The following is a 25,481-nucleotide window of genomic DNA, read 5'->3' on the forward strand; positions in this document are numbered from 1 at the left end:
TGTACAACTGCTTCCTTTACACACTATCATTCAAAGGCATAGCAAATATTTTCATTGCTATGCAGATGAAATCCAGCTTTATTGATCCATGAAGCCAGATGACACACATCAATTAGGTAAACTGCAGGCATGTCCTGGATGGGACCTGAATGACCTCTAATTTCCTGCTACTAAATTCATACAAACTGAAGTTATTGTATTTGACTTTAAAACATGTTGTATGACTACTTTAGGCTTGGTGTTTGATCACAACTGTTTTAATTTCATGTCACCTGTTATTTGACTGCTACCTAATGTGGAGATCAGGGAAATATTTTACTGCTACTATTCATAACCATCATTACCATTACATTAATTATCATTTCATCAAAGCATTTATTCAATAGATTACACATGTTCTTAGTTAAGATTATTACACCTATCACAGAGAGCTTCTGTCTGGTAAAAGGTCAGAAGCGTCAACGGGCGGGGTGAGGCCGAGTGCATTTTGAGGTCGAGACACACACACACACACACAAACAGTAGTTAGACTCATGTTTAGATAAGAGTTCAAATAATAGTTTGCAAAACCTTTTAACTGTAAGATTATGTCTGCCTAAGGGACAGTTTGTTCCAGGAGATAAGCAAGAGTTAGAAGATTAATAGGAAGCACCTGGCCTCGAGACGGAGAAGATGTCCTTTTAAATGTGTCAAAAGTCGTCAACAGAACATTTGTGGTTTTTAAACTTGTGCATGTATTGTATCTGCTTTGACACATGAGGGGGCGTCATAAATAATACCCTGATGTTATAAAAACAACTGCTTGTGTATTATTGGGCGGAGATCAATGCTGTCTGTGTGCAATGTTCATCTCCCCACGTGTGTGTTCATTAAAATCATTGTTTGACTGACTCTCCTGGACCAATTGTTGTTTTTTGTGCTCACCCTCAATATTTGAACCCGTAACACTAACTTGAGCATTGTGCCTCACGTTAGGGAGTGTGTAGTTTAGTTTTTTTGTCTGATAACTTTGGAGAAACTTAGGCACCATTTTTACTGGCCTACTATGCCTAAAGATGTGGAATAATTTTGCTGCCACTCCAATTTTAAAGCATAGAGGAAATCTGGCTTTCCCAGTTGGAGCGCCCAGACTTCAGAATAACTTGCCACTTCAGAGTCTATACAGTCTTTCAAATTGCATATTAAAACTCACTTTTAATTCAAGTTCAGTTTGAGTACCATCAGGCTTGTTTTATCTTTGTTTGCTTTGTTTACATGTTAAATATATTGTCATTGCCTCATCATGTCTCATTTTTCTGTATTTGCTTTTCTATTGTGTTTTCTTGTTCATTAAGTAATTGTGAAGCTTTGGAAAAAGGATGGTATTAGTTATACTAAAATAAAGAAAATATTAAAAACAGCATTAATTGTGAAAGATTAAAATGGTAACTATGTGCATTTTAAAACTGACCTCACATATGCTTTTTGTTTTCTCAAATTAGTACTCCACACTATGGACTGTTCTCAGTCCAGCTATGGTTCCCCTACTGCTCTGCACACACAGCAACCTGCCACAGCTCAATATTCCATCTGCTACACGTTCAGCCTCCAAAAATTATTCATCTTTTATCTAACTATCGTCCACTAGTCACTATGGTATTGACAACTGATCGCTAATATGGATAAATATTGGATAATTACTAATAGATAAACACCTCTCATAACCAATATTATTCATTCCTCCCTGAACACTGGGATTGTTCCTGAAGCACTGAAAAAGGCTTCTGTTATTCCAACTCTCAAAAAGCCTGGTGCAGACCCCAATAACTTTGATAATCTTCGCCCTATATCAAATCTCCCCTTTATTTCAAAAATTCTTGAAAAAGTTGTCGCCGCCCAGCTTCATTTACATCTCAATGACCATAATCTCTATGAACAATTTCAATCTGGTTTCCGCCCCAATCATAGCACAGAAACTGCTCTGTTAAGAATTACCAATGACCTTCTGATGGCAGCTGATTCTGGTCTCCTATCCATTCTCATCCTTCTTGATCTTAGTGCGGCATTTGATACCATTTCTCACAATATTCTCCTGAACCGGTTAGCTTCCATCGGTATTAGTCATACCCCACTTACCTGGTTTACCTCCTATCTCTCAGACCGCACTCAGTTTATCCAACTTAAATCCCATTCTTCAACTCTCTATCCTGTTTCTGCTGGTGTGCCCCAGGGTTCAGTATTGGGGCCTCTTTTATTCATTATTTATATGCTTCCTCTTGGTTATATATTCCGAAAATATAATATAAATTTTCACTGTTATGCCGATGACACCCAGCTCTACCTTTCCTCTAAACCCAATTCATCCCTCCCACCTACCTCCCTCTCAGACTGTCTTATTGAGATTAGATCTTGGTTCTCCTCCAATTTCCTCAAACTTAACAGTAATAAAACTGAAGTTTTACTTGTTGGTACACCATCTATCTTAACCAGATCCCACAGCTTTTCCATTAACGTTGAAAATTCTCCCACCCTTCCCTCCCCTCAGGTTAAGAGTTTGGGTATCATACTTGATAATACTCTTTCATTCCAGTCTCACATTAATTACATAACACGGTCTGCTTACTTCCATTTACGTAATATTCACCGACTCCGTCCCTTCCTCACTCCCCATGCTGCTGCCATCCTTGTCCATAGTCTTATTACGTCCCGTATTGATTACTGTAATTCCCTCCTATTTGGTCTCCCTAAAAAGTCCCTTCATAAACTTCAACTTCTTCAAAATTCTGCAGCTCGGGTCATAACTTACACTCCGTTAAGTGCTCATATTACCCCAGTTCTTCAGCAGCTTCACTGGTTGCCCATAGAAGCCAGGATAAATTTTAAAATCTTACTTCTTACATACAAGTGTATCCATAAATCTGCTCCTTCATATTTGTGTGACCTACTCCATATCACCACTGTTTCCCGCCCTCTCAGATCATCATCTGCTATTCATCTTACTGTTCCGTCCTCACACCTTATTACTATGGGGAACAGAGCTTTCAGTCGCTCTGCTCCTCGGCTCTGGAACTCTCTTCCTCCTGCACTAAGAAATATTGACTCCCTCTCCATATTCAAGACACAGCTCAAAACACATCTGTTTAAACTGGCTTATTCGCTTTAATGCTGATTTTATTTGTTGTCATGCTCTGTTTTGTAATTTTAACTTATTTTATGTATTTTATGACTATTGTTCCTTTTATTAATTGTGTTTTTTTTTGTAAGGTGACCTTGGGTTTCTGAAAGGCGCCCTCAAATAAAATGGAGTTGAGACAAAGCTGTGTGAAAGGCATTAGCCATGTTGCTCGGCGATAGCATAATATTCTGTTTTAGCTAGCTGAAAGGTATTGTTTGCAGGCAAATACCACAGCCTTGAAAAAAAAGCTTGCATGTGAATTTTCAGTCAAATTTTTGGTCAAATACACCTAAAACAATGTCTAGAATGTGAAATGTTGGTATAATGGTGCTACTTGAAGCCTGAAAATGATCTCCCATAAAAAAAAAAAACCGCGCAAACAGCAGTAGCAGATGTCCTGACTGGGTTCTACGTTAGCATTTAGATCCCTCCAGAGTTTTGTGCACACGGTTTAGGTAAAAATGAAAAAGGTTGAGGCTTTACATTTAGTTCAGTATTACCTGTTGCCTGTGTCCTTGTCTTTTGGGAAAATACTTTACACAAGTAATGGCTCAAAGAGAATTCTTTTTTTTTTACTGTGCTGCAATTGATTTGTGCCACTAATTTTTTATTCAATCTCCACACAGGATATGCTTGTGAAGATGGAATATGGGGAAGAGCAGAAGTTCGTTGAAGTTCCACAAAGTGATGAATGAAGGACATGCATATTGTATTAAAGAAATAAGTGAGAGAATGCTGTTATTTGCATTTACCAGCTCACCTATGTCAGACCTTTTGATAAACAACATTCTAATGAAAGTGAGAACATGTATACTGTTACATCTTTCAGAAAATGTTTTGTGGTGCACAGTTCAGAATAAATGTTTTTCAAAAACCATTGCGTCTTTTTAGTAAATGTTTATTTCCAAAAGAAATTTCTAGAAGTTCAGAACAGTAAAATTCCCGCTTTTTAGAATTAATTAGAAGAAAACTCTTACGTAGTTAAACTAAAATACTCTTTGAGAGTTAATATATAAACTCTTAACACCTAGTTAGCATTAGTAAGTGTTAAATTATCAACTCCAGACAGATTTGGTGTTTAACACTAAATCAGAGTTAACGTACCAACTCTCCAAAAAGAGTTAAATTAACACTCTCTGGTGTGGACCCATATAGACACTTTAATAGTGTTGAAATCAAATCTGACAGTGTTAATTTGGACATGCCAGAGACAAACTTAACACTACAGCTGCAACTATCTTACTTAGGTTTTAATGTTGATTAATATCTAAGCATTGACTTTTTGAAAACCCAACCTTAAATATGTTGGCAATACATCGCTAAGTAGCTTATTATTTTAATGTATCTGACTGATTTCACTGGGTGACATTAATTCACGGGGCACATTCCTCATAAAGCAGATAAGACAGTTACAGACAGTTCCATCACACTGGAAAAAAGTCTTAAGCGAATGTGAGTCCAAATGGTGTGTGTCTCTATGTTAGCCAGGATGTACCCTGCCACTCGCCATGTGGCAGAGCAATAGTTCTCAAGGCCTTCTGAAGGCCAAAGTTTTTCTTTGGTTACTTTTTCACTCATTTTTTAGTCCAGTCCATGATGATTTTCAGAGGGATGGGTTTCTTGTTTGTTAAACCACTTAAAACCGACACATGATTTAAAGGCAAAAACACCTAACTCAAGAGATGAATGAATTATGGGTCTATGCATAATACAGAACCTAGCAAAGAACCAATTTTAAAATATAATATAAAAAGCTAATAACTAATAACTAGTTATTGGCTAATAGCTATTAGCCAACCAGGCAAGATATGCAAGTTATTGGCTAATAGCTATTAGCCAATAACTTGCATATCTTGCCTGGTATGCATTACATTAGAAAAAGTCTTTTTGAGGAAACTGGACAAGTGGAGGACAAAAGAAGTGGCAAGCCTAAAAATAAAAAAAACAAATCTACAACAGATGAACACTATGTTTTCCATTTTTCTCCTCAACACTAGGGCTGTTCGATATAACTATATATATATCAGATGATGATATAAAAACGTCTATCGTTTCATTTTACGCTATCGTTTGTTTCGTGGTGTCGCAAAATAAACTGTTTACGGCAATATTTTTTAATCGTTTTGATGGTCACTGTAGTGGCTATATTAATTTCTTAAAGTTCTCTCTTTCTCTTATATTTTATATAACCACACTACAGACGGACAAGCGCCTGTTTTTATGCGTTGTCGTTAGCAACAACGACGGTAACACCATCGCGTGTCCGCTTGTTTATGTTTCACATAAACCTTTCACAATAAAGCTCAAGATCCTGTTGAGACTTTTCAAAATAAACTGAATCACGTGAAAGAGCAGATTATTTACAGATGAGAATTAAAAAAGAGCCGCCAGGTGCTAAAAAATAAACCTTAGACTCAAACGTTAGAACAGGCTTTTCCCCGCAGCACGCCGTGTAATAAATACTCACAAAAAAAACAGCGCCCTTTACAACTTATGTCTAAAAATGTATTGTTTCATGCATCTGTTAAAACACTCGACTCCAGCTACATGATGCGCAGCTGGAAACACTTTACGCAAGACGAGATTCACAGAATTTACAGAAAATGTTACATTTTTGTGATTTATATCGTTATCGGGACGATAGATGTCTTATATCGGGATATGAGATTTTGGTCATATCGCATAGCCCTACTCAACACCATACCTAACCAACACCTCATCGTCTCCTCTGTTCACTTAACCTACATGTCCCTGAGGACACTCTCTGCCACTTCATCTAACAACTTCTGCATCCAGTAATGCCATTTCTGCATGCATGTACATTTCCAGAATTCCATATTCTTTTCTAACCGACATCCAACCTGTGGGTCAAATGCACTAACAATATTCACACCTTCATTTTCCAGCTTCAAATTCATGATGCTGTCTGACACTATTCTTTCAAGATTACCCCTACTCCTTTCCATTTGCTCTCTACAGCAAAGTAGAACAGTCCAAATCCAGTGCTACTGACCTTGCTACCCTTCCACCTGGCCTCATGCACACACAATAACTCACTCTTCCTTCTCTCCATGTCAGTGAGCTCTCTCTCTTTACCAGTCATAGACCCTCCTTTTAAAGTCCCAACTCTCCCCTCCATAATCACATACCTTACCCCTTTCCTTTCCCTAATCTCTAATAATCTATATAAAAACATAGGGATTACCATGGTAAACACAGATCTAGAACCCTGCAAGTGGGCTTTATATTTCTACTTAAATGACACATCAATACAGCATGTGTTTTGAAATGCCAGCACAACTTGACTTATTCATGTCTTATGTGGGCAGCACGGAGGTCAGCAAGAAGGTCCTGAGTTCAATTACACCATCAGACCGGGGTTGTTCTGTGTGGAATTTGCATGTTCTCCCCGTGTTTGCATGGGTTCCCTCCGGGTACTCCGGCTTCCTCCCACCGTCCAAAGACATGCAGTTTGTGGGGATAGGTTAATTGTTTAATCCAGATTGCCCATAGGTGTGAATGCGGGAGTGAATGTGAGCACCGTCATGTGGCTGTCTGTCTCTGTGTGTTAGCCCTGCAACAGACTGGCGACCTGTCCAGGGTGTACCCCGCCTCTCGCCCTAGGACAACTGGGATAGGCTCGAGCACCTATCCTGAAAAGGATAAGCGGAAGCGAATGGATGGATGGATGGATGGATGCCTTATGTGTTGCTGACTGAAGTAGAGGACAAGGCCCCTGAATAACAGACGGGGGTTGGAGTAATGTTGTAAGCAGGCCTTAGTGACAGACAAAAATTAAGAAACTCACGCTGGTCCTGAAGTGGGAAGTGTACAGTTCTGGATGGATCTCGTACTCAATGGGGTCATAGATGCCGTCACTCTTTCTTACAAGGTGGTGGTGTCGGCTAAGGACGGTGGCATACACTTTGGTCATATCTGGCAAGAAAACATACAGTTTGCTCTAGTTAAATTACATAATATAACTTAATGATAGTGATAAAAACGAACAAACACAATTGCATAATAAAAGGTTGTAGGAATACAGTTAGCTTTAGCCATAAATTAGTATATATCTAATCTTAATGTCACATTAATGATTCTAGTAATATTTTGACTTAATCTTTAATGATAATACAGTGAACTGACTTTGAATCCTAATAATTAGAGAGGTTTACTGTGGTGCAGGGCTCTAGACTAACTTTTTGCCATGGGCGTACCGGTACGCCTAACTTTAAAAAGTTAGGCGTACCGGCACAAAAGTTAGGCGCACACAAATTTTATAATAATTTATATAATATAATGTGTTTTTCTGGATACACTGTGCTTTTTCAGCATTCAAAGATTGATGACACCGTGTCAGAGCACTGGCTATGAATTTCAGAAGGATCAGGCCTTAACTTAACAGAAAAGTGAGCAATAGTTCTTTTCCTATTGCAGCTACATCCACTTCTGTCGTGCCTAGGCTGCTCACTAGGGCTGGGTATCATCACTGATTTCTATAATCCATTCGATTCCGGTTTTCAAAGTCCCGATTCGATTCAACTTAGCCTCAGACAGTCAGAAATATTATAATTCTGATCATTTATCAGTACTGACTTCATCAGAATTGTGAAAATCACAGCAGATGCCTTTGTGTGAAAGTAACTGAGAATAAAACACAGAAAAACATGAAGGAGATTTTCCTGGTCTGGCTTTTTATAGCAGATAACCTTAAAAATATTCTACAATGTTCTGCATATAAAGTTTAAATTTCTTCAGTATTGAACAACAGAAAAAATAGGCTTTCTTGTCCGAGGTCATTTAAGTGAAAAAAAGAAAAAGAAAAGAAAAAGACAGCAGCCACAGCGCTGTAAACAACGGTAGACTGGTGGGTAATAAGTGAATGAATAATACAGAAAACAGAGATTGGAGACGGGAAACTGTTCTTGAAGTATAGAGAGAGAGCTAGCTGTGCATGGAGTGTGATTTTAATAGTCGTGGAAGCAAAACAGCAAAATTCATGACGACATTGATCAAATGTGAAGCGCAGTTTGCTGCTTCTTTTGCTGCTGGCTCGGTGAATTTTGGTTGGAGAGACAAAACCTGCAGCTCAGAATCAGCGCAAAAAGACGTAAACACAGCGCGGACCGGACGCATCAGAATCCCTAAGCTCCGACAGCGTGTCCGTCTACAGGCCGTCGGGTGAGAAAGCCAAGAAAGACAAAGTTGATTCTGATGCGTCGGTCCGTTCTGTGTTTACGTCTTTGTGTGCAATCCGTGTACCTGCTCTCATTTGCTGTTTGGTTGTTGTTGAAATGGTTTTGTGAGCTTTAATCTGAGAATCTGGCGTTTCTGGCAAAACACAGTTATATTTAAAAGTCGATTCAGGATTTAATGATTTGATATCGCTTTATTCAAGCTACTCACCTCCCACTTCCACCTGCACTTTCAACTGGACCACGGCCAATCAGAGAGGTCCCGCCCCTGACTATCTCTGATTGGTTTAGTCCACGATAGGGGCAAAATGTGTGTCTGTTGTTGACCACAGGGAAGGTTGCAGATTTTTTTTCTTTCTTTTTTTTTTTTGCTACCCGCCAGTTGCAACCAAATTTTTTTTTTTTAGTCGCACCACTGAAAAATTTGGTCGCATTTGCGACCAAATTGGTCGCACTCTAGAGCCCTGTGGTGGGATGTGGAGTTGTGTGTGGTGTGGAACAACAAAGGTAGATGGAAAGCTGCTCTCATAAAAGCAAAGGAAAACACTGCAAATAAATATCACTTGACTTGCCAACTTGCAACTAACCAGGGAACATCATTCATGTCTCACAGACTACAAGGACTGTACGAATTACTGGCATTAAATGTGTTCGGACCAACTTCTACCACCCTCAGACTGATGGGGTGGTGGAACGGCTGAATGAGACTTTAAGCTCCATGATTCGCAAGGTCATTTACGCGGATGAACACAATTAGGATTGCCAGTTAGACCCTCTTTCGTTTACAGTGAGGGAGGTGCCCCAGAGTTTCATGGGATTTTCTCCCTTTGAGTTACTGCTCAGCAGAACTACACTACTGCCCCTTGTGATGTGATAGCTCTGTTTGAAAAATCTTCACCGAGCATAACACCCCAGTAGATCTCAGACCCAGCAACAACCTCAGACAACAAAATGGAAAATCACTGGAAAAAAAGAAAAGAAAACAATGTTGTGTATGTTATATGATGAGCAGTTCTCAGACCAATACATAGGAGGGACGAAACAACCACTCCAAAGGTACGTAGCGCCACAAGAGAGATCCAGGTCTTTAGGACAAGATTCAGCTATAATTTCACTTCAATGAGGGGACACACTGTTTTCATGATGCTAATATTCACATTTTGGACAGAGAAGATGGATGGTTTCAGAGAAGAGTAAATGAGTAAATGGATATCCACTGAATAGAGGTAGTGACCTACAACACCAAACAGGTGCCACCTATAATACAGTCCTGAGATCATTTTCCAAGTGATTCACCTCTAATTCACACTTTGTCTCATGGGATCCTAATGACTCACATGATGACAGAACGGGTCAGTGACTCTCAGTATCTCAAAGTTGACAACCCCACAAAAACAGGGATAGAGATGACAGACGTTTTATTATCATCATCTGGTATATTTTGTCATATCCCACAGCCCTAAAATAAATTGACAGATATTTTGTTTTTTTAGGTTCATGACTTTCCAATTTATTCACAGAGGCAAAAATAAAGGAACATAGTAAAAGTTTGGTTAATAGTAAGAACTTTTTGATCAATGTAGAAATTTATAAATGTTCTTATTTTCTAAACACATTTCATTTGTAATATAATCTGTAAGCAATGTTTAATTTAAGTCCTTGTGCTTTTTGTGGTATCCATGTTTTTCCACATTCCAAATAACAAGATCAGACAGACCATTTCCCCAAAGAACTTGTGTGTTTAAAGTGCTACAACCCACCACGGTCACTCCAACAGCTGAAAATTGCATGATGCTCAAAATATTTCATACCTCCTGCTTCAGAGACGTCCTTCAACTCGTGAGGTTCAACATATTCAACAGGAAGCTCGTTGATGATGTCTTGGGCTCCCTGCAAGAAAGAAAAAAGATGCATAAAATGAAACATTCATCACAAAATCCTCCTTAATGTATTTTTTCTGAGTGTTTGGTTGTGTCTAAGGTTTTGTACCTTGGAGACATTTCCTGTTCCAGTGAAGCAAAATGTGAGGGGTCCAATGGATTTGGGCATAAGCCCCATTGAAATTTCATACCCACAATCCCTGACTGCTTGGATGGCCTGGCTTACATTCCTATAGTTATGAGCCATACCAATGTGCTGGATATGAATCATGTGGAGAAAAGGACATCACATGTGAACTCTTTATAAGGACAAAGTTGTTTTTAACATTTTTTTGAAATGATAAAGAATGTCCACTCTTACCATAAACGGAGTGTGGTGGCCGAGAGCCAAGAAGCGCAGCCCCAATCCATGCAAAATGTTAATCATTCCTGAAGAAAAAGAAAGAGAGATTCATTTACTTCAAAAAGAACAATTTACTAAATAATAACACACAAAATAGTAATTTATAATGTGGTCATCATAAACGATTAAAATGACAGAAATATTTATAAGACAGAAAAACTGGTCATTAATTTAAGGTTAGAGGGTGATTTTTAGTATTCTGTGCCATTTAAGCTCCCATGACAGACTAACTATTGTATGCTGTATAAAAATACAGGCCATTCAAAATGGCTCAGTATGTATTTGTAAAAGCTTGCCTTACACCATCAAACTCTCATCTACCATAGAAAACCATCTTATGTATGCAAAATTATGTTCTTAATTGTCTTCTAGTTACATGACTTACAGCTAGTTGTATATAGTTTTGGAGGGAAATCATCTACAAGAACCAGAATAAACAGCTTTTTCTATCTGATTTCTCAGATCTTTTGTCCCGATTTAGGTTGAGATAACATAATTATAAAGTCCAGCAAGGGCCAGGACAGTCTCCTAAAGATGATTCAGCTGCAGGATTGGGGTGCCATCTGTGCAGATCTTGCTCAGGAATGGCAGCAAGCAGTTGTGAGTGCATCTGCACACTCAGTGAGCTGAAAACTCTTGGAGGATGGCCTGGTGTCAAGAAGGGCAGCAAATAAGCCACTTGTCCCCCCTAAAAATATCAGGGACAGGCCGATATTCTGCAAGAAGTACAGTGAGTGGACTGCTGAGGACTCAGGTAAAGTCATTTTCTCTGATGAAGCCCCCTTCTTATTGTTTGGGGCATCTGCAAAAAGGATTGTCCAGATAAGAAAAGGCGAGCACTACCATCAGTCCTGCCTCAAGCCAACAGTAAAGCATCCTGATACCATTCGTGTGGGGTGCTGCTTTTCAACCAAGGAAGTGGGATCCCTCACAATTTTGCCAAAAAACACAGCCATGAATAAAGAATGGTGCCAAAACATCCTCCGACAGCAACTTCTTCCAACCATCCAAGAACAGTTTTGTGATGAACAATGCCCTTTCCAGCCTCTGATGGAGCACCGAAGTGACTGAAGTGATAATAACTAAGGGGCTCGGGGAACAAAACATTGACATTTTGCATCCATGGCCAGGAAACTCCCCAGACCTTAATCCAATTGAGAACTTGTGGTCAATCCTCAACAAGCAGGTTATGAAAGAATGGGTTGTGTGGGATTATAATATTATTTTATGCCATGTTAGACCCCTAATTAAAGATTGTGAATTATAGGGGGACGAGGCGGACGGGGCAAGGGTAAGTGACGGAAGTGACGGACAAGGTAAGCGACCCATGTTGTAGGTGACGTCAGACGCCGGAGATTTTGGCGGAGAAAAAGCAAATGGTAGCATAGAGTTTAACAAAGGTTTTTCAAGCTTCAGTATTACCAAATATACTAATCAATTGTCATATAACTAACAACATCTGTTTTATCATCTCTAACACCCTGGAGGACAACGGGGAGAGTTTAGACGCTCTCCAAGATTACATCGACCGCTGTTTTCAAGATTTAGTAATGAATAAGGCCCAGAGTGCATCTTCCCCGGCCAAAATTGAGACGCCGTCATCGAAGAGATGTTGCCCGGCAGACTCCCCCGGTACAACATCGCCTGCCGGCAAAGACATCGCAGACATCCTGGAGTCAATCGACAAGCGATTGTCCAGTTTCGATGCGAGGCTGTCCCTGGTGGAGATTTTACACCGGGAATTTAAATCTCTGAGAGAATCCCTGGAATTCAGCCAGCAGCAGGTGGAAACGCTTGCCGCTGAAAATGCCACGCTACGGGAGTCGGTCAAATCTCTCACCGATAACGTGACCCAGCTAAACATTGAAAATAAAAAAATAAAAGAGTCCGTTATCGATCTACAAGCCCGTAGCATGAGAGATAATCTTGTGTTTTCTGGTATTCCAGAAACTGCCGGAGAGGACGCAGAGGCAACGGTGAAAAGCTTCATTAAAATCCACCTGAAGCTGCCGGAGGACACCGTAAAGAACATCAACTTCAATAGAGTACATCGCTTGGGGGGCGTGCGGTCGCGGACCGGGAGACCACGGCCTATTGTGACCAAATTCGGTCAATTCAAACAGAAGGAACAGGTGAAGAGTCACGGCAGAGAGCTGAAAGGAACGGACTTCAGCGTGAACGACCAGTTCCCCAAAGAGATCCTGGAACAACGCAAGGTCCTGTTCCCAGTTCGACGTAGCTTCATCCAGAAAGGCTCCCGTGCTGTCATCGCCGTGGACTGGCTCTACGTGGACGGACAGCTCTACCGCGACCCCGGCACCACACCGTGGTTATATTGACTGCACTCCAGATAAGAATCCGCTACACTCTTTTCTTATTCATTCACACTTTCTCTTTTAACATGGGTTTAACCTAGTAATATCAATATGATGTCATAGCAGATATAACACCGTCACCCTCCGTCATTGTTTTAATTGGAATGTTTCCGTTTCGTTTCTTTTTTGTTGTTGTTGCTCACAGTTCATGTGGTTTATTTCTTTCTCTTGTCTTTCACTGCTGTGATCACCTACTTCCCCACTCACCTACAAACAACACCCTCTATTTCTCCATATTTTCACACCACGATCACGCAAACACATCAGCTCAACGGCAGCACATTCACAACAGCCTCACAGCACGCACAGACTTGCAGGACACATAAGCAAGCCACGCTTGTTCATATTAGTGAATATTCACACACATAGTCAGACTTATGGAGCCTCTCACCACACTTCTTTTTCTCTTTCTATTTACAAACAAGGGATGTTTCCACATTCTCTCCACCTGTCTAAACGAAACACCCAGCATACTTCATTAGACATACACACACAATTATGGGCATGCTGAGGTTTGTCACATGGAATGTAAATGGAGCTGGCTCCAGAGGAAAGAGGTTAAAGATATTTAACCAGCTTAAAAAACTACAGGCAGATGTTGTTTTATTACAAGAAACTCACAGACCTGTCACAGGTTTAAACTAACTTAAAACACCTGAGTTTCCTAACGTGTTTGCAGCCTGTTATAATTCTAGACAACGGGGAGTAGCAATTTTAATACATAAAAATGTTAATTTTACAGTACTCGATACAGTTATAGATCCAGAGGGTAGATTTCTAATTATTAAACTATCAATATTGAACAAAAAACTATGTATTGTAAGTATATACGGTCCAAATGTTGATGAACCCTCATTCTTCCACGGATTTTTTAGTGCACTCTCTGAACACCTTGATTGCACACTCATTCTTGGCGGTGACCTCAACCTTGGACTAAATGAAGACATGGATAGGCTCAACACAACAGGAACTCAGCGCAATTGGCAGTCCACAAATATAATCAAACAGTATATGAGCGACTTTGGTCTTTGCGATGCATGGCGCTCTCTTCAGCCCACCAGTAAGGAATATACTTTTTTCTCGCATGTTCATCACTCTTACTCTCGTCTGGATTATTTTTTGGTCAGCAGCTCACTGCTGTGTGACATTTCAGACACTGAGATTCATCCTATAGCTGTCAGCGATCATGCTCCTGTATCTTTAACACTAATGCACAAGAATAACACTACGCCAAGAAAAAACTGGAGATTTAATATATCACTACTTAAAGATGAAGACTTTATTAAATATTTTAAAAAAGAATGGACTTCATATTTAGACTTTAATGACACTCCCGGAATATCTGCTTCTGTTCTATGGGAAGCAGGGAAAGCTGTGATGAGAGGTAAAATAATTTCTTTCTCATCACACAAAAAGAAAGAAGAAAACAAAAATATTCAGGAATTAGAAAAAAAACATCAAATCACTAGAAGAAGCCTACGTGTGCGACCAAGATCAGGAAACATTGAACAAAATATGCAAAACAAAACTAGAATTAAATGAAATTATTAATAAAAAAACCACAATTCCTTATACAAAGACTTCGCTTGCAGAATTTTGAACACAGTAACAAATCAGGTCGATTTCTAGCTAACCAGCTAAAAATAAATAAAGAAAAAACAACTATATGTGCTGCTAAAGATTTATCGGGGAACACAATATATGATCCTGGAAGAATAAACAACATTTTTAGGGATTTCTATGAAACTTTATACTCACCACAAATAAACCCATCTAAAAATGAAATTGATCTGTTTCTTGACAACGTAACTCTTCCAAAATTACTAGATAGTCAAGCAATGGAACTGGATTCGCCACTGACGCCAAGTGAACTCCAGGAAGCCCTGATAAGTATGCCCAATAATAAGGCTCCAGGTCCAGACGGCTTCCCTGCAGAATTCTACAAAGAATTCTGGATAATTTTGGCACCAGTATTCCACGGCATGTTGCAGGAAATCGAGGAAAATGGCAGACTACCACCAAATATGAATTCTGCCAACATTAGTCTCCTGCTAAAACCAGGCAAAGACCCTTTATTTCCCTCAAGCTATCGTCCAATTTCTCTTTTAAATGTAGACCTTAAAATAATCTGCAAAGCTCTCTCAAAGAGATTAGAGAAAATGACCCCCCTCTTAATTCATCCTGACCAAACTGGTTTCATAAAAGGTTGGCACTCCTCAACAAACACTCGTAGATTACTTAATTTAATAGACTACTCATACGATAAAAACATCGAAACCATAATATTATCTCTAGATGCAGAAAAAGCATTTGACAGAGTTAACTGGAAATTTTTATTCGCAACTTTACACAAATTTGGTTTTGGAAACTCTTTCATAAACTGGATAAGAATATTATACAACTCCCCAACAGCTCGTATCAGAACAAATGACCAGACATCCTCCAGCTTCTATCTCCTGAGGGGCACCAGACAGGGATGCCCACTCTCCCCTTCACTTTTTGCAATTTTTATCGAACCTCTAGCAGCAGCATTTAGACAGGCTACAACAATTAAGGGCATAAAATGTAAGAACATAGAACATAAAATCAGTCTCTATGCGGATGATGTGTTGCTTTTTCTGCAAAACACACAAACCAACCTCTCTGAGGTAATTACTTTAATAAACTGGTTTTCAAGAGTTTCAGATTATTCAATTAACTGGCCAAAATCTACAGTTCTCCCCATTAACTGCTCCTTCCATAATTCTTCCTCTGCCCCACTGCAATCCGGAAATATTAAATATTTAGGTATTAATGTCTCTCCTAAGCTTTCAGACTTAACTAAATTAAACCACATCCCACTTCTAAAGAAAGTAGAAGACGATCTGACTAGATGGAAATCTTTACCCATATCACTCATGGGAAGGGTCGCCACTATAAAAATTATGATCTTGCCAAAAATAAATTACTTATTTAGTATTTAGTATTTAGTATTTTATTTATTTATTGTCATTGTCAAGAACAATGAAATTGCGTTTTTGATGATCCCTAACAAACCATCACAAGATTGGTTCAGATCTCTGGATTCATGTATTTCCAAATTCCTTTGGAAAGATAAACCCCCGCGTATCAGCTTAAAAACGCTACAAAGAACCAAGGATAGAGGAGGATTAGATCTGCCTAATTTTCACCAATACTTCTTAGCCAACAGGCTTCAGTTCATCTCAGAATGGTTAAAACATACCTTCTTAGTTGAGCCCTGGCTAGATGTTGAACAGGCACTATGCAAGGATCTAGAGATTTCAGACCTACCATTTATTAGCTCAAACATCAAAAGACATGAATGCTTTAAAAGTATCAACATCAGCTTTTCTCTGACAGCATGGTGGGAGTTTCTAAAAATAACGGAGTCTTCATTAATCCCATGCAAACGTACACCTATCTGGAATAACCCTGACATATTACAAAACAATAATATGATTAATTTCCCAGAATGGAGTTGTAAAGGAATTAAATACTTAGAACATATATTAGAGGAAACAGAATTTATTCCATTTGACAGACTAGTTGCACAATATGGGATCAACAAGACAAGATTTTTAGAATATCAACAAATTAAATCCATAGTAAAAAAGAAATTTAACCTCAGTCAAGTTGAATTACAAACACCACTAAGTGCGGCACATTTTCTTACTCTTAAATCCCCCAAATTATTATCTAAAATATACAGAACACTTTCTAAATTAGATGAATCAATATCCCTTCCTATTGCAAAGTGGGAAGCAGATTTATCAGTCAGCTTAGACCAAAACTTCTGGTCTCAGATTTGCTTAAAAACCTTTAAATTAATTAAAAATCCCAGTCTGCAATTAATACAATACAAAATACTACATAGAGTGCACTATACAGGTCATCGGATGTTCAAGATGGGCTTTACATCTTCCAACAACTGCTCACACTGTCAAGGCAATACACCAGACAATTACATCCACGCTCTTTGGTTCTGTCCACCAGTGCAAAAGTTTTGGCGCGAGATATGTGAAGACTTATCAAAGTGTCTGAAATGTAACATTCCAACCTCCCCCTTAGTGTGTTTACTGGGCAGCTTAGATAATGTCACTTCAGAAAAGAATATAGCCCATATGATTTTCACTGCCCTATGCATAGCCAAGAAAACAGTCCTCATGAACTGGAAAAATAAAAATAATCTTAATTCTAACCAATATAGAAATTATCTATTAGATTACATTAGTCTTGATACAGCCTCTGCCACCACATCAGATCAATTGCTCTGGACTCCTTTTATCAGCTCCATCACCTAGTGGGGGTGGGGGGTCATAATTTGGTCCCGCCTTCACTGTTGTGATTGGTGTGGGGGTAGGGACAGGCTTAGGGCGTCGGGGGGTTCCCCGGAGGCATCTTCCTTGGGGGGCTCAACCCGGGGTAGCGGTCATGTCCGGTTGGGGGCTCTGTTGGCTCTCAGGTGACTGTTTCCTCGCGGCTGCGTGCAGCGGGGCTAGGGGAGGGTCTGTGCTGACGGACGTGGGTTATTGACCTGGTAGCCTGGCTGGCCCTGGGTGGGTCCGGGATGGGCGTGAGGTTCTGGGGGTGCTCCGTCTCTGGGCTGGGGCCCGGGCCGGGCCTCGGGGGCTTGGATCCTGGTTGGTGTGTTGCCGGGGTTGTGGGCGGGTGGGTGCATGGGGGCCCGGCCCTGGAGCGGGGTGCCGCCGGTGCGTCGAACCACCTGGGGGGCTCTTCAACTGGTGGGGGAGATGGTCACATCTTGCAGGAGCTTTCCTCTCTTCAGGAACTCTCTCTGCAGGAGGGGGAGATACAGGAGAGGTGGAGGAAGATCTCAGCCTGGGCGTTTACTGTCTTATGTAGTCTGGAAGATGAGTGGATGGTGGGGTGGGTGCAGTTTTCTCTGTGGTGGGGTTGGGTGGACTGTCCCGGGCTCTGTGGGGCTGGGAGGCGCTGCTGCACTGGGCCCCGGTCTGGATGGGCCTGGGCCCCCTTTCCCTGGCGGGTCGCGGAGTGTGGGAGTGCCTACTGGGGTCAGCGGGGGAGCTGGCCCCAGGGAGGGGTTACCTGCCCCTCCCTTCCTTCCCTCCCCATCTCCAGCTGCCTCTCTCTTCCCGCTCCACCACAACCACCCACACATGCAGGGCCTTGGAGTAGGGGTATGTCACCAGGGTGCAGAGGAGGCTACCCCCCCCCCCCCCCCCCCTGTCCCCTTCTGGCTGCCTCTGCCTCAATTTTATCCCACAACTTAGACATTCACATTATTCACACTCTCATTACACATACATATAGGATCTTGGGGGTGGGCACAATCACGGAGTCCAAATTACCATCAGGGTGTACACCTCACCCCTGGCGTCGTTGCCCACCTCTCAATTTTAAATACACTTAGACATTGAGGGCTATCAGGAGGGACTATGCGCTTACCTGCTGCTCCTTGGCAGGTAGCTCCATGCCCTCCTGGGTTTTAATTGCACCTTAGAACACACATGCATCAACACTACAATGAGCGGGTGGAGGGAGGTTTGGAGTCTTCTCCCACCCCCATTCTCTGCGGCCTGCTGGAGCGGGAGGGCTAGGTGGAGTTGGCCGTCCGACTGCGGTCTGGAGTGTGGGGCCTCCCTGCTGCTACGGAGTCGGGGTGGTCTGCCTCTCCCCACCGCAGGGAAAAGGGTAACACCACCTGGGTCTGGGTGCAGTTCCCCCCTCCAGGAGCAAGGGTACCTAGACCCGGTTTGTAGAGTACGCTTGGGGAGTGTGATCGTGTGTACAGCGTCTCTTTATGTCTGTCTCCACGTTGGTTGAGTGTGGAGTGAGTGCATATGAGAGCATGAGGGGGGGAATGGATGTTTGTGTCTGTGTGTGCCTGTATGTCTGTGTCTATATGTCAGGTTGGGTATCAGACGCCACCTCTCTGGGGACACCTCAGGCCCTCCAAGGTTTGGAGGCCTATCTCCACCTACCACCACTTCCCCTGCCGGTGGCGGACTCCCTCAGGTGTCGGTGCGTTGGTGGTTCTTTGTGTCTGGGGGTGGGCGTCCAGGTACACACCGGCTCACTCCTTGGCGGCCGCTTATCGGGGCCTGGAGCCTGGGGCTCGCTCGGGCCCCTTCGGGGGTGGGGTGCCCCCGGCCTCTTGGCCTGGGGCTCGGTCACTCAGGCACAGCTGGCGGCCGGCGGTGCTCACGGGCGCGTCACTGCAACTCCCCCTGGCTTCTGCTCCGCGGCTGCTGAGTGAGCCCTCATCTGGGACTCTCCTCAGCTCTTACTGGAACAGTGGCGCGGCTGCCCCTCTGTTGGTCTTCCATGGTTTCTTGTGTTCTGGGGGCCTCTGGATGTCTGGAGTTTTGATCTCCTCCATACCTGCTTCACACCCTGGAGGACGGGGCTGTGGCCCCCCCACACTCCCTAGCAGATCGTTACATGGAGAAACCTTTGGAATACAAGCGCGCTGATCCACACAGGTATGCACACGGGTGTTCACTGCTCGTAGACCCAAATTACACCTTTCTTGGCTGCTACTTCGAAGCACATCTGTCCTGCGTGCTGCACAACAACATTGAATATTTAGTATTTACTGCTGTTTACACTTAGCTAGATTAATGCGATGGTGTTGTGTTTAGTATGTTGCTTTGTTTTTTTTGTCTTTTTTTGCTTGTTTTCTATTCTTCTCTCAACAGGTGATCCAGGAGATTTTTTATTTTTTTTCTCCCCCCCTTTCTCACTGTCCCTCTCCCCTTCTGTTTTTCCTTTCCTTCCTCTTTCTTTCTCCCTTTCCTATCTCTCACTCATGTCTGTCCTGTCTGTAACATCTGAAAATAAAATATAATAAATAATAAAAACAAAGATCGACCAAATGGACCAATACGGCAATGCCACGATGATCCATTTGGCAAAGTAAATCCATTGGGTATCCTTGTTGGTCTTCAGACAACAATTCTGATGGCTAAAGAACCAAATGGGACAGGCGAAAAAAAAAAAAAAAAAAGATTGTGAATTATTATGTAGTTTTAGTTTGCATTATTCTCCTGAATTAGAAGAAGGTGATAACTATTGCATTTGTTAAACTGATTTGCATTACATTAGACTGCTGATTTATTGTGAATGAATGATATTGTTTTATGATGCATTATACTGCTGAGTTATAAGAAATACTGTTCGCAGAAAGTCATCGCCTTATTTGTCTGATTAGAAGAGAACAGAACATACTGGAGTTTTCTGCCCCATCTCAGCAGGAGCAGATAAACAGGGAGCCAAGGTCGTAGCTTAGGCGCTGTGTGAGAGAAAGAATGTGAATGTTTAGGCTTTTATGATTAGGTGGGGGCCACTAGAGGCTATAAGAGTTTGACCAATGCTCCACCATTTTGAGATCTGATGCTGTCTGCGTACAGTGTCCATCTCCCACGCGTGTGATCATTAAAATCATCGTTTGACTCAACCCGGCCGGACCAGTGTTGTTATTGTGGTTTTTCCTCTTGTATCCATCCCCAATATTTGAATCCGTAACAGTTTGGGGGCTCCTCCTGTGGTATTGGGGTGGAAGTTGGAGGTTTGGACGGTCCGAGGTTGTCGAACGGACAGACACAAGCCAGTGGTCTGACGTGAGTGGGCATAAGCCGGCTTATACAAAGGTAAGGCACTACCTGTTGAATCTATTTCCAAAGTGTGCCAAATTGGACATGATAAAATTAAAGTCTACTCACTGAAATTACTGGTAGATGTCTGTTTTGATTTTGATGAAAAAAATCTCATGAGTTAATGCAGTTAGAGGCTGCTAAGAAATTGAGTTAGAGGCTCAAGTGTTTAATGCAGTTAGAGGCTGCTAAGTGTTTAGAATCAGAATCAGAATGGGTTTATTGCCAGATGTTGAGGTTTACAACATTAGGAAATTGCTGCGGTGCTTCAGTGCAGACAATAAGAATTAAAGTGCTATGTAGAAAGAAAGATATGTGCATGAGATATACATGAGATATGTACATGAGAATAAGAATTATGAGTGCTACGTAGAAAGATATATACATGAGTGCAGGTGGTGATCAGTGCCAAAGAATTATGAGTGCTACGTAGAAAGATATATACATGAGTGCAGGTGGTGATCAGTGCCAAACATGAAATGATGCAGTGACACAGCGTAGGGTCATGTGTTAGTGGCGGGGACAATCATGTGGTTATTGTTCATGTGTCCAACAGCAGAGGGGAAGAAACTGTTCTTGTGGCGAGAGGTTCTGGTGCGAATGGACCGGAGCCTCCTGCCTGAGGGGAGCAGGTCAAACAGACTGTGTCCAGGGTGAGAAGGGTCAGCTGAGATCCGGGCTGCACGCCGCAGTGTCCTGGAGGTGTACAGGTCCTGCAGAGATGGGAGTCTGCAGCCAATCACCTTCTCAGCAGAGCGCACAACACGCTGCAGTCTCTGTTTGTCCCTGATAGTGGCTCCAGCGTACCACACGGTGATGGAGGAGGTGAGGATGGACTCGATGATTGCAGTGTAGAATTGCATCATCGTCCGTGTTGGCAGGTTGAATTTCTTCAGCTGCCTCAGGAAGTACATCCTCTGCTGGGCTTTCTTGATGACGGAGGTGATGGTGGGCTCCCACTTCAGGTCCTGGGTGATGGTGGTACCCAGGAAGCGGAATGAGTCCACAGAGGTGATGGGGGTGTCAGTCAGGATGATGGGGGGGAGTGGGGCTGTGTGCTTCCTGAAGTCCACAATAATCTCCACTGTCTTCTGGGCATTCAGCACCAGGTTGTTGTGGCTGCACCAAGACACCAGACGTTCAACCTCCCTCCTGTAGGCAGACTCGTCCCCGTCCGAGATGAGCCCAATGACGGTGGTGTCATCTGCGAACTTGATTAGTTTGACAGACTGGTGGGTGGAGGTGCAGCAGTTGGTGTACAGGGAGAAGAGCAGAGGAGAAAGAACACAGCCCTGAGGGGAGCCGGTGCTGATGGTCCGGGAGTCCGAGACATTCTTTCCCAGCCTCACGTGCTGCTTCCTGTCCGTCAGGAAGTCAGTGATCCACCGGCAGATGGGATCAGGCACATTCATCTGGGAAAGCTTGCCTCGGAGATGGTCTGGAAGGATGGTGTTGAAGGCAGAGCTGAAGTCCACAAACAGGATCCTGGCGTAGGTTCCTGGGGAGTCCAGATGCTGCAGGATGAAGTGTAGGGCCATGTTGATGGCGTCGTCAACAGACCTGTTGGCTCTATATGCAAACTGCAGGGGGTCCAGGAGGGGGGCCGTGAGGGTCTTGAGATGGGAGAGAACTAGGCGCTCAAATGACTTCATGACCACAGATGTCAGAGCCACGGGTCTGTAGTCATTTAGTCCAGTGATCCTAGGTTTCTTGGGGACAGGGATTATGGTAGAGGACTTGAAGCAGGCAGGCACATGACATGCCTGCAGTGAGGAGTTGAAGATGCCAGAAAACACTGGGGCCAGCTCGTTTGCACAGTGTCTGAGGGTGGCAGGAGACACACCGTCTGGGCCGGGAGCTTTCCGAGCATTCAGACTCCTAAACTGCTTCCTCACATCTGCTTCATGAATATGAAGAGTTGTGGTCGGAGGAGGTGGTGTGAAATCCTCTTTTGTGTGGGGTGAGGGGGCAGGTGTTGCAGGTGAACAGTTTGAAGGTGGTGATGGCTCTATGGAGGGGGGAGAGGTGGGGGAATGAGTGTCCAAAGTGCCTCTATTGTTGGGGTCGTTGGAGGTGTGAAGGCTGCCTGATGGCTCGTCAAAACGGCAGTAGAAGTCGTTAAGGGTGTTGGCTAAGAGCAAGTCATCAGTGGAGTGGGGGGTTTTAGGCTTGTAGTTTGTAATATTCCTAAAACCTTTCCACACAGAGGCCGAGTCATTCTCTGAGATCTGCTGCTGCATCTTCTCAGAGTGCTGATGTTTGGCAATGTCCACTTCTTTAGTGAACCTGTACTTGGCCTCTCTGTAGCAGTCCCTGTCTCCGCTTCTGAACGCCTTACTCTTTTCCAGCCACAGCTTTTTGAGTTTAGGAGTAAACCAGGGTTTGTCATTGTTATAACTCACCCTGGTGCGTGATGGCACAATGCTGTCCTCACAGAAGTGGATATAGGAGGTGACAGTGTCCGTAAACTCGTCCAAGCTGTTAGAAGCAGCCTTCATTGTGTCCCAGTCTGTGGTCTCCAAACACGTGCGAAGCTCCTCCACAGCCTCGTTGCTCCACAGTTTTTTTGGTCCTCACGACAGGTTTGGAGAGCTTCAGCCTCTGTCTGTACGCGGGGATTAGGTGGATCATGACGTGGTCAGAGAGTCCGAGTGAAGCGCGCGGCACCGCGCGATAGGCCCCGCTGATCGTGCTGTAGCAGTGGTCCAATGTCCTCTCCTCTCTGGTCGGGCATTTAATATACTGCTTGTATTTCGGAAGCTCATGGCTCAGATTGGCTTTGTTAAAGTCCCCAAGAGCAATGATGAGAGAGTCCGGGTATGTCCGCTCCATGTGGAGAATCTGCTCTGCGAGTGCGCACTGAGCTGCTTGCGCATCCGCGTCTGGCGGGATGTAAACAGCGGCCAGGATGAATGAAGCAAACTCCCGCGGAGAATAAAACGGTTTGCAGTGAATAAAAAGATATTCCAGAGAGGGAGAGCAGTGCTGAGCAATCACTGTTACATCTGTGCACCAGCCACTATTGATGTAGAAGCAGACACCTCCACCTTTGGTTTTACCGGAGAGAGCGGCCTGCCGGTCCGCGCGCAGCAGATGAAAGCCCTCCAGCTTGAGCGCGCAGTCCGGGATGTCCTCACTGAGCCACGACTCCGTAAAACATAAGACACAGGAGGAGGCAAAGTCTCTGTTCATGCTTCTCATCAGGGCCAGTTCGTCTATCTTATTCCAGAGTGAGCGTACATTAGAAAGGAAGATCCCAGGAAGGGCCGTTCTCAGTCCGCATCTCCTCAAACGCACGAGTACACCGGCTCGCTTACCTCTATTTCGACGTCTCACTTTCCTGATCAGAGTCAGCAGTGAATCTGCCGCAGATGCGACAAATATTGGAAATAAATCCACAGGCGTTGTAGTCCTGCAGTTAAGGAGCTCTTCTCTGGTGTAAGAAAATCCAGAGGAGTGCCCAGACACAGAAGAAATGCACAAAAACAAGACAAAAGTAACGCACTGAAGCACCAGTTAGAGGCTGCTAAGAAATTAATACAGTTAGAGGCTGCTAAGAAGTTAATGCAGTTAGAGGCTGCTAAGAAATTGAGTTAGAGGCTCAAGTAGTTTGGTAGGGAATTGGTCATTTTGTGAGGTAGAGGCTCAATTGGTTATATGGTGGACCTGAGTTGGTCATGTTGTGAGTTAGAGGCTCCATTGATCACTAGGTTGCACCTGCCTCAGTCACACTCTTGTTTCGAGGAGTTGACTGCTGTTTCAAAGTGTTATAAATTATTATAGGACGGCAGTTAGAGGCTGCTAAGAAGCGCATAGCCCGGAGGTTACGCTCCCTCCTGGCCGTGGACGCGCGACTTTGACCTGTCGGCGAACAGGGTTAGTTCAGTTTGGCTTAACTGTGGGGTACAGGGCATCCTGGAATAAGCTAGGAGTTAGAGGCTCCTTACCGTGTTAAACGGTATCTGCGCTTTTTTGGACACTGTTAAATTGAGTTAGGGAGTTTAGAAATGAGGCCAGATACAGTTAGAGGCTGATACTGGTTAATTGATCACAAAAAAGTTGGACTTTCTTCGGTTGGACCCGTTAACTTAAATTTGTCAAAATTGTGTAGGCGCTAAAGCTGTCGGGCCTGACAGTGATTGTAAATATAAGACGTCTTTGTAATATAAAATAGAGTTGTGTGTGAGACGAGACTGTGTGTGACGACAGCGCACTGCAGCGCTGCGAGCTATTTTTAGACTGTGAACATGCAAATGAGGTGGCTGCTGTGAAGCGCACAGAGGACTTTTGCTTGCTGTTTAGCGTGTTTTTGAGTTTTATAATTATGATTTGCAAATACTGTTAAAGACCTGTAAATAAGACGCTGATTTTGCTGATTATAATATTACAAATAAGGTTTTGAATGACTAGGGTGAATGTTTGATGTTTGGCTGGGTTTTGATATAGAAAAGACAAATCGTGCATGATTTAGACCGGCACTTCAGTCGGCAGGGTAAGATTGAGTGATAAATACAGCTGTGATTTGTTTCAGTTTTGTGGTGTGAAGCAGGATTTATAAGATTTTTAAGTGACTCTTGGTTCAGTTCAATAATATAGGCAGTTACATTTGATTTATGGTTACGATTATTACTGGTTTTATACATTCATATTAATGGAGGATTGTGACTGAGAGTGTGGAGAGAGGACGTGAAGACGGCTTTGCAGCTGCTGGAGTGAGTAGCTGTGTGTGTGACAGGAACTCTGCATGCCCATAGAAGGCAACTGCCTGACTGTGTGAAGTATACACCCAGAGAGAGAGAGAGAGAGTTAAATCTAGGTAGATGAAGCGAATGGATGTTTT

The 25,481-nt window shown here is 42.9% G+C and overlaps 1 protein-coding gene across 1 annotated transcript in view; it reads right to left on the minus strand.

Moving 5' to 3' along the window:
- The window catches only part of aass (aminoadipate-semialdehyde synthase), a 103,720-nt gene that overhangs the window by 33,904 nt on the left and 44,335 nt on the right, over positions 1-25,481 (minus strand). The window contains exons 5-8 of the mRNA XM_085462828.1: positions 10,591-10,658; positions 10,339-10,485; positions 10,161-10,239; positions 6,963-7,090 (exon numbers count right to left, since the gene is read on the minus strand). Of these exons, the coding sequence (XP_085318954.1) occupies positions 6,963-7,090; positions 10,161-10,239; positions 10,339-10,485; positions 10,591-10,658 (422 nt within the window). The remainder of the gene's footprint in view (positions 1-6,962; positions 7,091-10,160; positions 10,240-10,338; positions 10,486-10,590; positions 10,659-25,481) is intronic.

The sequence above is a fragment of the Copadichromis virginalis genome, linkage group LG7 (assembly GCF_057382275.1).
Source record: "Copadichromis virginalis isolate Kocher_CV1m ecotype Utaka linkage group LG7, C_Virginalis_male_GT1.1, whole genome shotgun sequence".
NCBI lineage: Eukaryota > Metazoa > Chordata > Actinopteri > Cichliformes > Cichlidae > Copadichromis > Copadichromis virginalis.